The 13,760-nt window shown below is 34.8% G+C and overlaps 1 protein-coding gene across 1 annotated transcript in view; it reads right to left on the bottom strand.

The window, feature by feature from the left end:
• Positions 1 to 4,727: 4,727 nt before the first annotated feature.
• LOC117113491 (putative ammonium transporter 3) overlaps positions 4,728 to 13,760 on the bottom strand; it is a 25,599-nt gene continuing 16,566 nt past the window's right edge. The window contains exons 6-7 of the mRNA XM_033256834.1: positions 11,208 to 11,420; positions 4,728 to 6,095 (exon numbers count right to left, since the gene is read on the bottom strand). Of these exons, the coding sequence (XP_033112725.1) occupies positions 5,425 to 6,095; positions 11,208 to 11,420 (884 nt within the window). The 3' untranslated portion in view covers positions 4,728 to 5,424. The remainder of the gene's footprint in view (positions 6,096 to 11,207; positions 11,421 to 13,760) is intronic.

Genomic DNA, 13,760 nt, shown 5'->3' with positions numbered 1-13,760 from the left:
TGAAAAAACGGTGTACAATCATTGAAAGTTGACTTGCGGACCACAAATTTATTAAGCTATAACAAAATCAAACGGATATTTCGATAGCTCCTGGAAAGGAAAACAAAATAATGAAGAAGTGTTGCAATTGATAGGAGAAGAACGTCAGATCATTAAAACTAAAAACGAGAGACAGAAATCATGGATTGGCCATGTACTGAGAGACAACAATCACCACTACTAAAAACAGTTCTTGAAGAACGTTTTATGGGAGAACAAAAAGGGGGAGAAAACGTATTAGTTTTTCTGGACTACTTGAAAGATGGAAGTTCCATACAAAACGTTAAGAGAACGGGCATAAAACTGAACTGTTTGGGATAAAAAGTGGGTGCCTGAGGACCTGCCAACTACTGACATCTTAAGCACTTTAAACGGAGAGATACTTCAATTATCGTGATATATTGTGTGGTATCATTTGTTTTTTGAGTGCTTTCCTGAAGAGCCACATGACAGTGGGGCACGTATGAGTATTTTTGTTCATCCTGGGTTGGCAGCACGCTCTTTGTTTTTATTGTTCGTGTAATTTTGATTTAGGCCTATTTATTTTTGTATGAATTTTAAATCGAAATATATCTTAATTTTAATTTGAATAACGGCCATCGACACTTGATGCTCTTCTCTTACTCCAATTCCCGAGCCCTAAGCCAGACCACCTTGGCCGGACACTCACTAAGGCGTACGAAGTGACGGTCGAACGATCGTCGGCCGATGAATCCAACTCTGCTATGTATGAGCGCTAGACGACGCGATGCCGTCTGCTGATTGTCCGTGGCAGTCTGAACGGATCGTCATTAAAAATGATCCTTTGCTCGCACGTCATGGCCTTGCGTCCTTCATAGAATCGGAGACGAATTGGGGCCCATTCTTACTAGACTGCATTATATTCATAAGCAATTATTGTATGTGTCCCAGTGAGTGTGTGCGGGCGGCTACATTTGCATGTCTGTGTTGTAAACTACTGTCTTCAGTAAGAGAAAAAAAATATGTTAAGGCCTCAATGTATCCTTAGACATCCTGTACCACCAACGTTTTGCCACTCGTTTAAGTACTGTATCAACTCATCATACGCTTTATTTCCCTATAATCGGATGGGTGCAATTATATAATTATTTACTTTATATGGCGTTATCTCTAATTCTCTTCGTATGATTGCACATTTTTGCTACTATTAACAGGGACGGATTTAGGGTGGGGGGTGAGAGGCTGCCCCCCACGCCCCCATTTTCGAAAGTAAAAAAGGGGGGAAAAAAGAGAGAAATAAAAAGAAAAAAATGATCGCCAAAGCGCCTAAGAAGTTATTTTCGGGCGTCTAAAACACAACATGTTCGCGGGGTATGCCCCAGGACACCTTAGGATAGTGTTATCTCAACCGGTCCCACTTTCGGCCCTTTTCGGAACCCTTTCGTTCCCCCTTTCGGAAATCTGTAGATCCGCCCCTGATTGAAGGTGATTTAAAATATTTCTGTCGGTTAGATTTATTTCTAGTCTACGGGGGATAATGAACTTAAAAGAAACATAACTCTACGTAAATAATTCAGTGTATATGTATGTTAAATTTGCATCAGTATTCATAATAACAAAACCAGTTATCTCACCTGTCACTTTCGAGCATATAAGTAATAACTGTAAAACGTGAGCTTAATCCATTGGTGTTGTTATGATGTTTAGATTGTATTTTTACCTTGCTGTTGTGTTGCAAGTAAAGCATGATTGAATGAATGAATAAATGAATGAATATTAAATTAATCTTTAATCAATTTTTTTTTTCAAGGTGACTCAAAGATCAAGTTTTATGTCCAATGTGTACAGTACCTGTTTTATATTTGATATTATGGTTAGAAGAAATGTCTATCTAGAAACACATCGCATCGCTTCCTAAAATATTAGGTTACAAACCGTAATTAAGAAAATATTGATTATTAAACTATTGTGCTTATTTCTTCGATCCGTGATATGAGAACGACTAGACTGGTCAGAATGGTTATAATAATAATGATAATAATAATAATAATAATAATAATAATAATAATAATAATAATAATAATAATAATAATAATAATGATAATGATAATGATAATGATAATGATAATAATAATTTTTATAATGATATTGATAATGATGATGATAATGATATTACGAAATAATGTTTGCCCTACCTGACGTGTTATAAGTACTGAATGCTCATCAGATAATGATGTTGATGAAGAAGAGAAGGAGGAGGTGGTGGAGGAGGAAAGGATGATGGTGGTGGTGATGATGATGATGATGATGATGATAATGATGACGATGATGATGATTATGATGATGATGATGATGAAGATGATGATGCTATATTGATAATGATGGTAATGTACACGGCCTGGTGTTGAGACGATTATAATCATAAAAGATTGCATCTGCGTTCTTCTCTTATCTGCATTCCTATTAGGTTTTAAAAGCTATTACAAATGGCCATGGGGCATATATATATATTACTTCTACTCTTTTCATCGATAGAGCAATGTATTCGAAGTTGAAGGTAAACGCTATAATGTATACATTATGAAAAATGAAACAATATTGATTGCAACAGTTGAAACATTATCTGGAGTCATAATGCACGAAACAGAGATCACTAATAGCGAAAAATAGAAAAAAAAATAGAATGTACCGTACAACGTAATAGTTTAACGACCGGTGGCAAGGCAACCGCTTTAATATATATGAAAATACATTCATTGGAAAAGTTATGTTCATATTATCAAAGAAGAGGATGCGTTAATGAATTAGTTTCCGCTTGATAATAAGGTCATCCTTATATAGACCTAAATAAAAAAAAAATATACTGTTCGTTGCAACACTTTTGAAAATCCCTAAAAAGAAAATTAAATAATGTATGCAATGCATCAATCAAATATATTATCTACTTTTGATATGAAACGTAAAGTATTGAAGGGGGAGACAAGGGGTCCCCCTTTGGGTAAAAAAAAAAATTCTCGGTGTACCGGTACACACACCGGCCTATTTACTGTAATAAGAATGAGAAAAAATCACCTGACCGTTTACAACAGGGGAAAACCTTGAATTTTTATTAAAAGACACTTCAGAAGTCGGGAAAACTCATTTCTCGCCATCTAAGAACCAAATATTTCCCGGGGAGGACCCCCGTTTTATTTGGGGTTCATCGATTTATTTAAAAAAAGAATATGTAGGCCTATGCAGTGACTCAATTTTTGTTATCCGTACTGTACATACATTCATAGTAGGGCTACTAGTATTTACAGTAATAAGAATGAGAAGTTTACCTGACCGTTTTCAAGCGGAGGAAAACCTTAAAATTTTAAAGAACTTAAAAGAACTCAAAAGACACCTCAGACGTCGGGTCAGCTTATTTTCTAGTGATCAAATCTTTTTTCTAAGGAGGACCCTCGGACCCCCTTCCTCTTTGGGGTTATCCATTCAATACGGTACGTAAGCAACTCAATTTTTTGTAATGTACGTATACACACGTACGGGGGAGGAACCCCGGATCCCCCTTCCACTTTGGGATTATCCAATCATGGAAAAAAAATACGTAAGCAACTCAGTTTTTTTAAATGTACGTATACACACATAAATAGGCCTATTTACTATAATAACCTGTTTCTACTCTTTGCGAAGCGAAAAAATGCGCAACCAATCAGAAGTAAAGTTGCGAACCGGCGTCGATTCACGCAAATATTTTCACCTAGTGGCTAGAATTTATGCACATTTACTGAGGAGAAAACTATCTTACTGTTCTAATTTTAATCTAAAGCTAACTTCCTTAAATGAAGCAATTTAATATTATTAAATTATATTTTTAATTTAGTTAACGTAACACATAGGTTAGGCCAAAGATAATATTCATATCAAAACACTATTAAACACAAGAAATGTGAAGCTTCCAGTAAATGAAACTCTTATAAACAAATAATCAATAAATAAATGTTTATTCCTGCATTGCAATATTGCATTTACCGTATTGTTTTTCAAATGATAATATAATAATAATGAATAATGATACTACCATATTATGTTTTATTGCAGTTAGTAAGGTATAAATTTGTCTCAGCAAGGGTTAAAATATATATATATATATATATATATATATATATATATCTAAAACATTATTTACAGATTATACAGATTACATTTTGATTAAAAATGTATTAAGTTGCTCTAAATACGTGTCAAATGATATACATTTTTCTAGATAAAGGCTTGGTTTCAACAAAATTGCAACACTGTCGCACGACACTTTCACTGCACTAAGCCAGGCACTTATACTTTGTCGTACGTCGGATCCTACTCCGTTCCCCGTAAGCACTAGACCTCTGCTGAAGAGATCGTCATTAAAAACGCGGAAATGACGGCGTCGCGTCGTCTAGCGCTCTCACAGGGAGCGAAGTGGGTTTGTGGTAACACCGTCGTACGACGCAGTTAGTGTCTGGCTTTAGAATCGCGTCGGCCGACGACCGTGCACGGCTTTACATGGCGTATCATGTCGACGACGCAGTCGGGAAGGCTGCACAATTCGACCTACCTGTCAAACGTCTCCGAAACAGCGGCGATAGCGTTTGGCGATTTTTTGGAAGTCAACTTAACTAATAGTGTAAAAGCACTGTAGAGAGTAAAGCGATTTTATGAAAACTAGGCTTAAACAGAAACCATGCACACTGCTCCATAGACCTATTATAGTTCTTTTAATATTTGTACAAGTAAGTAGTGATTTTAAGTGAAATGTGATTGAAATACTTATGAAACAAACATTTTTGGATATTTTCAACTCACTATATAATAGCTTTTTTAAGTTCAATTCAATTACAATAACAGAAGAAGAGAGTATAACAAAAGAAGAGAGTATAAAAAATATGTAATTTTTACAGATTATGAGAGTAAAATTCCTAAATCGTGTATAATTATACATAATTATATTATGACGCACGATGCTTTATTATAGACCAATTCTCTGTATGATGCTTAGGGATGGAGTTCTTTTATATTTTTTATTTTATATATATTTTTTCTTGTCGTCAGAAAAATTCCTGCTGTCACAAGAATTCAACGCACTACCTTTGTTTATTGTTATGTGGCTCAGTGTCGAGCCTTCTTACGCAACCTTCGAGTCCCCTCTCCAGATACGCCACTGAAGTGAAGAAAAGTAATGTTTATTGTGTTACATACACTATCTACTAGTAATTTAATCTAAGTACCGGTACATAACATGGCATAAAGTTGCTGACCTCAATATTGCTGAACGGCGAAATATTTAAGAGTGAACATCAAATGCCACTGCCCTGAATAGCCTATACATAAGTTATCATAAGTTATCATTTGCATAAAGAACACACTCAAAACCAATGAGTTTAAGCAAACAGTGGCTTGTCAAATTACAACACCTGAATCATTGCTTCCATTTGATCGACCGAAGCTGTCAATTCGATGAAGTTCATTTTCCTCAACATCTTGCTGTTCGACAATTCTCTCATTATTCGCCCTCAATGTTGCATCGATTGAGAATATCTCTTGGCTATCTGAAGCTGTTTGGTGAACATTTTCGAAAATAATGTCTCTTTGATTGGTTATATCTGCATTGATTAGTCCGCTTCGCCGACTCCGTCGATAACTACTTTGAAGACTCTGGAGAGAGGATAGTCTAGGTCGTCGAAACGATCGCGAAAAGCCGAAAATTGAGCGACGTCGATCTAAAAACCCCCTTTGTCCTTCATCACTGTACAAAGTACCACCACCGTGAAGTTCTTTTACTATTTCTTTTAATTCTTTGAAATAAGTCTCATCCCCGAACTTGTTTACGACGCAAACTAAGTTTCCTTGTTCATCACGCAATATACCAGTTCTTCGATCATATGAACCTCGTATGCCATGTTCTGTCAAATCAGCTCCCAGGATTTCTTCATGTTTCGACATGCGCAGACCTATCGTGATGTCGAGAAATAGGAGTAGTATATAAGAGCACCCTGCACTCCAGCAACAAATAGAAACGCACCCAAGCGCCTGGATACCAAGAAGCTCAAATCCGCCACCATTAAATAGTCCTAAAAAGTAAATAATTGTAATTAAAACATCAAAAATGTTAAGTTTAGCCTAAATCTTGCGTAATAATACAGTTCTCTTCTTACAAGAGAATTGTATTTTTTTTCTTTTCTAATAATAAGATAGTATAGAAAAATGTGAGTTTACATAAGTAATAAATATAAAATTTATTTTGTAAACTAAATTAATATTTTTTATTTATTTTTTTTTTTTAATTTAAAACATCTTTAGGCAGGATAATATATACAGGCGAGATCTTACCGCTGTTTTACAATATGGTCCTGCAAACACATATTACAATATACAACAACAACAAAAGTAACCATCACAGTACAACAAAATAAACAACAGTTAAAACTTTGGTGGAAAACTATCCCCCGCCGGACACCAACCCGGTACTTCTGAGTCAAGGTTTCGGGGCCAGGAATTACAGCTCAATGTTAAGCTTAACTACAACTTAACTACAATATGGTAAAAACTATCCCCCGCCGGACACCAACCCGGTATTTCTGAGTCAAGGTTTCGGGGCCGAGATTACCAGGTAGGACAAATATTGTATATGACTAGGCATAATTCATATCACTAACAGACGTTTAAATAATGGCATTCATTATCTTTGAATATCCAATACCTCTAAATTTAATCATATAAAGTTAAGGATTTAGGGCCTATATTTCGATCTATTACAAATTGGGGGAGATAATTCAACCATGTTTTCTATGCTGTCATAAAATTGATGTATCGGCACCACCACCAATAAATCCGAAAACAGACAGGTCGCTGGGAATGCTATCCAACCTCTTGTATACACAACCACATAATGTTTCATTGTTTATATGTTAATTGCTATTAGTTATACAGTTATTCTGATATTATTATTATTGCTCAATTTAATTATTTTCTACTGTATATATACATATATCAAAGAAAAAAGAAAGAAATAAATGTTGCTGAAATAGAAATTTAAAAAATGTTAAACTCGAAAGTAAAGTATATTATTGAGAGCAAGACAGTGAAATTGTTCATTATAGGCTTATGTAAATAAAATCAAATGACTAATTGAGCATTTATGAATGTTTTAACATTTGTGTCTACTGGGCTAAGAATTTACTATATGGCCACGCCCACTCTTGACCGTCACCCACACAAAGAATTTCCAAGGAGTTATCGGTGCACGGAGCGAGGTAATTTCATTCTGCAACGAGAAAAGCGGTCCGGTTATGATTCCACACGAGGAAATGCAATAGGTTGAAATTATTACGCCGACCGAGTGACACCAATTGGGGTGTACCTACGCCCCTAGACACAAAAAGTTTTTCCGCTGATGTCGGAAAAATTATTTCTTCCTAAAGTAAATATTATAATAGTCGGAGTTTTTTTTAAAATATGTAGACGTAAATGATTCTTTTATTTTTCTTATTACATTTAGGCTATATTGATCAAGCAGTCAATTAAATCGGGTAAATATTAACAAGCACTTCAACGATTTTAGGAAAAATGCGTTTCATAAGCGTTAGGCATATAGTGATGAAACGAGCTAGAGGCGTCACCAATACAGCCTCAAATGACATCGATCGCAACAGCCATTCACATGTCATTTAATTTACTCGCTACGCCATCAGTAGTTATTTGAGATTCTGAATCATTACTTAATCTACAAGAAGGTATAACAATAACTGCCATTGAGTCTTCATTGTAATAGAAAATCGACAAAGTTTGATTTTAAATTTAAAATTAATATATGCCTGGCCATGAAAACGAAAGGTGTTGTGAATTGTGCAATGTTTACCAGCTCAAAGGACGATTTGAAGCAACATGAGCATGTTACGCATCGATACAAGTATTGGAATTTCCTAGTGAAAATAATTAGACACTTGACGCCTAAAACAACAATAAGTAAATTTTGTAATTATGACGATTCATATGTAGCGGTTTATGCATTAAACAAACAGCTTTAAAAGTGTGCGTCAATATTGGAACTCTTCTAGGAAATCGAAGAATACGAATATCTATAGCTTAGGGGGAAATAATTACTTTCTGATATTAGATTGAAATATCATAGTATCAGACAGTGACTATCTTCACAGAGTTTAATTAACACTTGGAGTCGTAATCTAAAACAATAAATTATCCCGTAAAAAAAAATTATTTGGAATCTTGAAGAATAGATGTGCATTAATTTATATTTGTTTTTAAAGTATTTAGTTACAACTGAATCAATTATAATGAATTGGATAGGGTATTGTTATTCGTATATTTGTGAAAATGCAGCAAAAGCAAACTCGAGGTACATAATATGATGTAAATGTGTTATAGTGTTTTTTGGGGGTTTTTTTTATTCAACTTATAAGGCAAGAACAGAACAGGTGAACAAGCACCTCTACAGAGCCGTCTTACCACCGGAGAAAAATGAATAAATAAATAATCAAATAAATGTAAAAAAGATAAGGATTCAATTAGAAAAAAAAAATCAGCAACAGCCAGAACAGTGACAAAATGAGATCCAAGTGCAAAAATTATCAGGAAAAAAATAAGATTTCAATTTAGAGTTGTAAAATTCAATAACTTTGTTCTTAAAAGAAGGAAAGGAAGAATCTGATCGAATTGATAAAGGAAGATTATTCCAGATGAAAACAATTCGTTGAAAATAAAAAGATTCGTGAGCATTAGTTTTGCACCGGCGTATAGATAACATAAAATGATCAGACGAAAGTCTGGTGGTAGGACGGCCCTGTGATGAATTAAAATGCACATAATCATCAATAGAAATATCATAAATACCATAAAAACTTTTGAAAAAAATATAGAGATCACTGATCTCGCGTCTAAAAGACAACGGTAACAAGTCAAGCTGCAAAAGGCGCAACTTATAATCAAGGTTAGGATAATGCAATATGAATTTAGTAGCCCGTCTTTGTATACCCTCGATACTCCTTATATTTCTTTTGGATGTACCACTCCAGATAGAACTACAGTACTCAAGATTACATCTTATAAGTGATAAGAAGAGTGTTTTAGCAACATTACATGGAGCATCATAACCTATGGTTCGCTTAATCATCCCTCTACAATAAAAAAATATGTGCATCATCTTCAACAATGTCACACTTTGGACATGTATTATCATTGATAAATCTACATGTGTGTAACCTTTTCCTAGTAGGATCAATGTTATGCAATATTTTATAGTTCATCTGTTTGAGCTTGGTTTTTTTTTTTTTTCTTTTTTTTTGATAGATTTCACTTCCCGTGACCAGGTTAGTTACAAGTCAATTTCTGTATTAAAAAAGTTGTGTCACTTTGATTGGGAATTTAAGGTTAAACATTCTAACTAAAATAAGTGCTAGATAGCTTATTATTGATTGTTTTAATTTAACAACAACACTGGTTAAATAGGTATATCATGAAAAATCTAATTATATACTATACAAAAGCAGGTGAACAATCAAAGGAGTTGTGGCTAGGCAAAATAATATACATTTGTCTTGATAAAATTTGGCCGTTCTATCAAATACAATGAAGTTAAGTTATAGGATTCACTTCATGATTTGAAACTTGCATCGTCAACCTCTATGTTTAAATTCTATTCTGGTTATTCAATAATGATAGCATAATAAAATGAATTGAGAGGATTAATTACAAAAATAGAAATTATACAATATAAAATCCTATACAGTAAATTATTATAATTATTATTATTTAAAATAGCAATACAAACAATACTTATTATCTACTTACAATAATAACAATACCGTTTTTGTAGTAGTGCATTATTTTTTATTTAATATCTCAATTCACTTTGGTTTTATAATAAACAATAGATCAGTTGTTCTAATGTAAAAATAAACATTTAATTAATTAATTTGGAGTAATTTTTTGTTCAATCAGAAAATACTGGGGTTATTTCCTTCTTTTAATTTGTGTTTTGATTTGTTTTCATTTTTAATTCCTTCACATCCAACAGAAAGTACACTCGCCACTTATAGGATGGAATGATGCTTTATATAATATTCAATTATGAAGCTTGGGAATTGGAGTTGTTTTTTAGTCGTGAGAAATAATCATGCAATGCAGGGATTGAACCTAGAATCCTGAAAATAGAAAGCAAGCATCAAAACTACCAAGCTACAGTTCCACTTGTTATTAACTATATTAAGGATATTTTTGTAAGGGGTGGGTCGATCTTTATGTCTTAATTTGTTTATCTGACTCACTCCCACACGAATATTGTATGATAATGAACTTGTACTGCCATGGACGTATTAATAGGTCCATAGTACTGCTGTATATTTTTATGTTCAATTATCTTCGTTCTTTCATGAGAAAGTAATTGAAATAAGAAACATAAGCGAAGGTTATATTCAAAACTACGGGATCATTTTATGAAAAGCTACTGGCATTACACTTGCATCGATTAATTATACCTGTGTGCAGCTTGATCGAGGAAATAAGTGATATTTTAAGCTTATGATTATTATAAATGTGCTGCTACGGTAAGATACAACTAAAGAAGCTCTGTACTGAAATAAGATGGCAATCTTATGACGCTAATCACAATTGCCAATTTCCAATGTAAACATAGAAACAGATCGCTGGCAGAGAAAAGAAGAATTGGAATTGCTTGAAACGAAATAAAGAAAATGGGTTAAAGTTTATTTCTTTATTGAATCCTGATTATTAAAAAAAAATAGACTTTTGGGAGATCTCGACCTTTCATTAATTGACCTAGTACTGTGCATTACGCATGCAAAAACAGTGTAATAATGTGGCTTTTAATCGGTTTCGAGAGTTCTTAACACCGACAGCTTTCAGTGATGCCCATTTCGGTGGAATCGGGAAGCCTTCCAAATTTGCGTCGGAACTGTACGCAGTACAACGTTTGCACTGAAAACACTGTGGTAGCGACATAGGAAACCAGGCTTTTTAAGCACCACGATGGTTAAGGCGTCTGTTTTGACAGACAAGGTTCTGGGTTCGGTCAGTGTTTTATGTGTGTGGGGTGTGGGGTGGGCGGGGTGTGTGTGGGTGTGGGTGTTTACGTGCTTATGTGTTTGTAATGCATAAGTATGTGAAATATTACACTATGCTTGATTTACAATCAATTTCATACATACCATTGTGTCTGATTAATTTGCTTTCATTGTCAACACGACCAAACAGACCCACGGCGAGCATGCTCCATATGGCACTCATGCCATGAACCGGAAATACTCCAACTGGGTCATCCACCTTTAGTTTCTCCATAAGCACTGATCCAGAGCAAGCGATTAGTGCCCCGATACTTCCAATAATGATGCCCTCATAAGGTCGACATAATGCGCAAAACGCTGGAATGAAATGAGATGAAAAGAATCGTTGCAGTCAAGAGTATATCGATCATGCAATACAATAGTAAAATAATACGTTGGCATAGACCAAAAAAGCCTTAATGTTTTCCTTTTAAATGTTTTCTTCATAGGGACGATTCATTGTCAACACGACCAAACAGACCCACGGCGAGCATGCTCCATATGGCACTCATGCCATGAACCGGAAATACTCCAACTGGGTCATCCACCTTTAGTTTCTCCATAAGCACTGATCCAGAGCAAGCGATTAGTGCCCCGATACTTCCAATAATGATGCCCTCATAAGGTCGACATAATGCGCAAAACGCTGGAATGAAATGAGATGAAAAGAATCGTTGCAGTCAAGAGTATATCGATCATGCAATACAATAGTAAAATAATACGTTGGCATAGACCAAAAAAGCCTTAATGTTTTCCTTCTAAATGTTTTCTTCATAGGGACGATGCGAAATATTAGGAAGTTTAGCCGTGATTTTAATTAAAGGTGCACATTTGAAGCAGGATAAAGCCAACAATAAGTCTAAATTACTTTTCGCATTATAATTGTTGTTTATTATTTAAACACGCAGATCAGCATATATCTATATCCAAAAAATGTAACTCTATATATATATATATATATATATATATATATAAGTATATATATATATATATATTTATATATAATGAGTACGAATGCACAAAGTAGAGTCGTATACGTTGACATAATAGACATAACACGTATGATTAAAAAGCTTTACAAACTAGCAATAGGGGACAAACAATATAGCAGTGACTTAGATAAATCGTAAATGATATGTATAATTAAGGTGGATTATAAAGGGCGGTAACAACAAAGAAGATAAAGATAAACGAAAAGGCTAATCAGCCGAATGTAGGCCTATGATCTCACTAGCCTGAGCCAATGAAAATGAAATAAAACAAGTTAAAGAGTATAAAGGATGAATAAATAAATAAAAATGTATCTAGATCTAGATCTAGCATTGGTTAATAAAAAGTGTAATCTATGAGAAATCCTAATCTTTATTTATGACATTTTTGTGAGTATTTAATGTACCGTATTTATTTTCACAAAAATGGCATAAATAAAGATTTAGGATTTCTCACAGATTAGGGCCTACACTTTTTTTTAATTAATCAATGCATTCATACATCTAGATACATTTTATTCATTTATACATCCGTTATATAAAGCATCATTCCATCCTATAAGTGGCGAGTGTACTTGATGTTGGATGTGAAGGAAATAAATATAAAAAGAAATCAAAACACAAATAAAAGAAGGAAAAAACCCCAGTATTCTGTCTGAACAAAAAATTACTAAATGCTTCAATGTTTATGTTTACATTAGAACATAATATTAATATTAGAATATTACTTCTGCTAATCACCACCACGTAACTTCCCCTATCTCCTCTGAAACCGCTGGCAGGAATGTGCTCATATCTCACACTGGGGCTTCTATATGTCACGACCACATTCCGCTATTTTTAAGGCTGGATATTGCATAACAACGAACAAAAAAAAAAACAGCCAAAAACCACCGAAAAAAAACTTGTTTCGCCATGTTTCGCAAGTTGTTTACGTCACGTAAATACAATAAATCACATCTAAGCCTATTCTGCACTGCAATGCTTAGGTCTAAAAATCATCGAGTCAGACCGTAAAAGAACCAGTCTATGTTTCGCATCTTCATTACGTCACCGCCCAGTACTTCTCACGTTCGTCAACAAAATGGGTGACAAGCATGTTCCCGTACCTCTTCGGAGTACCAATTGCATTATACTGGATATATTGTAGTTTTATGGCACAAAACATCAGCAATAAATGGCATTTTTTAGAAGTCGATCAAGTAAAAAATAAAGATACACCTGGGCACGAGCCATAACCTCGGCCAAACCATACCGGCTAGCCCTACACAGGCCCGGCCCATACTATATATATAATAGGCACAGGCCTAGGCACCACAGCCCTAGGCTCTGACCCAGACCTAGGCGCGGCCTAGCCTAACCTATGTTGTCGATCAGAGATAGGCCTATACTATAGGGGCCTAGGCTCAGGTGTAGTTAGCACGCCTAGGTCCTATCCTCTATCTCTCGAATCCGGGTCGATTTGGATAGTGCATTAAAATAGATAGGGTCAAATCAGCGAATTCGATCCAACTCGGCCACAAGTCAACTCGGCCACAGTCAACTCGGCCACAAAAAGTTTGGCTACAGTCAACTCGGCCACAAGTCAACTCGGCCTCAAGTCATCTCGGCCACAAATCAACTCGGCCACAAGTCAACTCGGCCACAAGTCATTTACTGGTACTACATT

The sequence above is a fragment of the Anneissia japonica genome, unplaced genomic scaffold (assembly GCF_011630105.1).
Source record: "Anneissia japonica isolate Jap-2015-1 unplaced genomic scaffold, ASM1163010v1 scaffold493_len2256704_cov171, whole genome shotgun sequence".
NCBI lineage: Eukaryota > Metazoa > Echinodermata > Crinoidea > Comatulida > Comatulidae > Anneissia > Anneissia japonica.
Note: the sequence above shows the minus strand (reverse complement) of the source record. Positions and strands in the feature narration are given on the sequence as shown.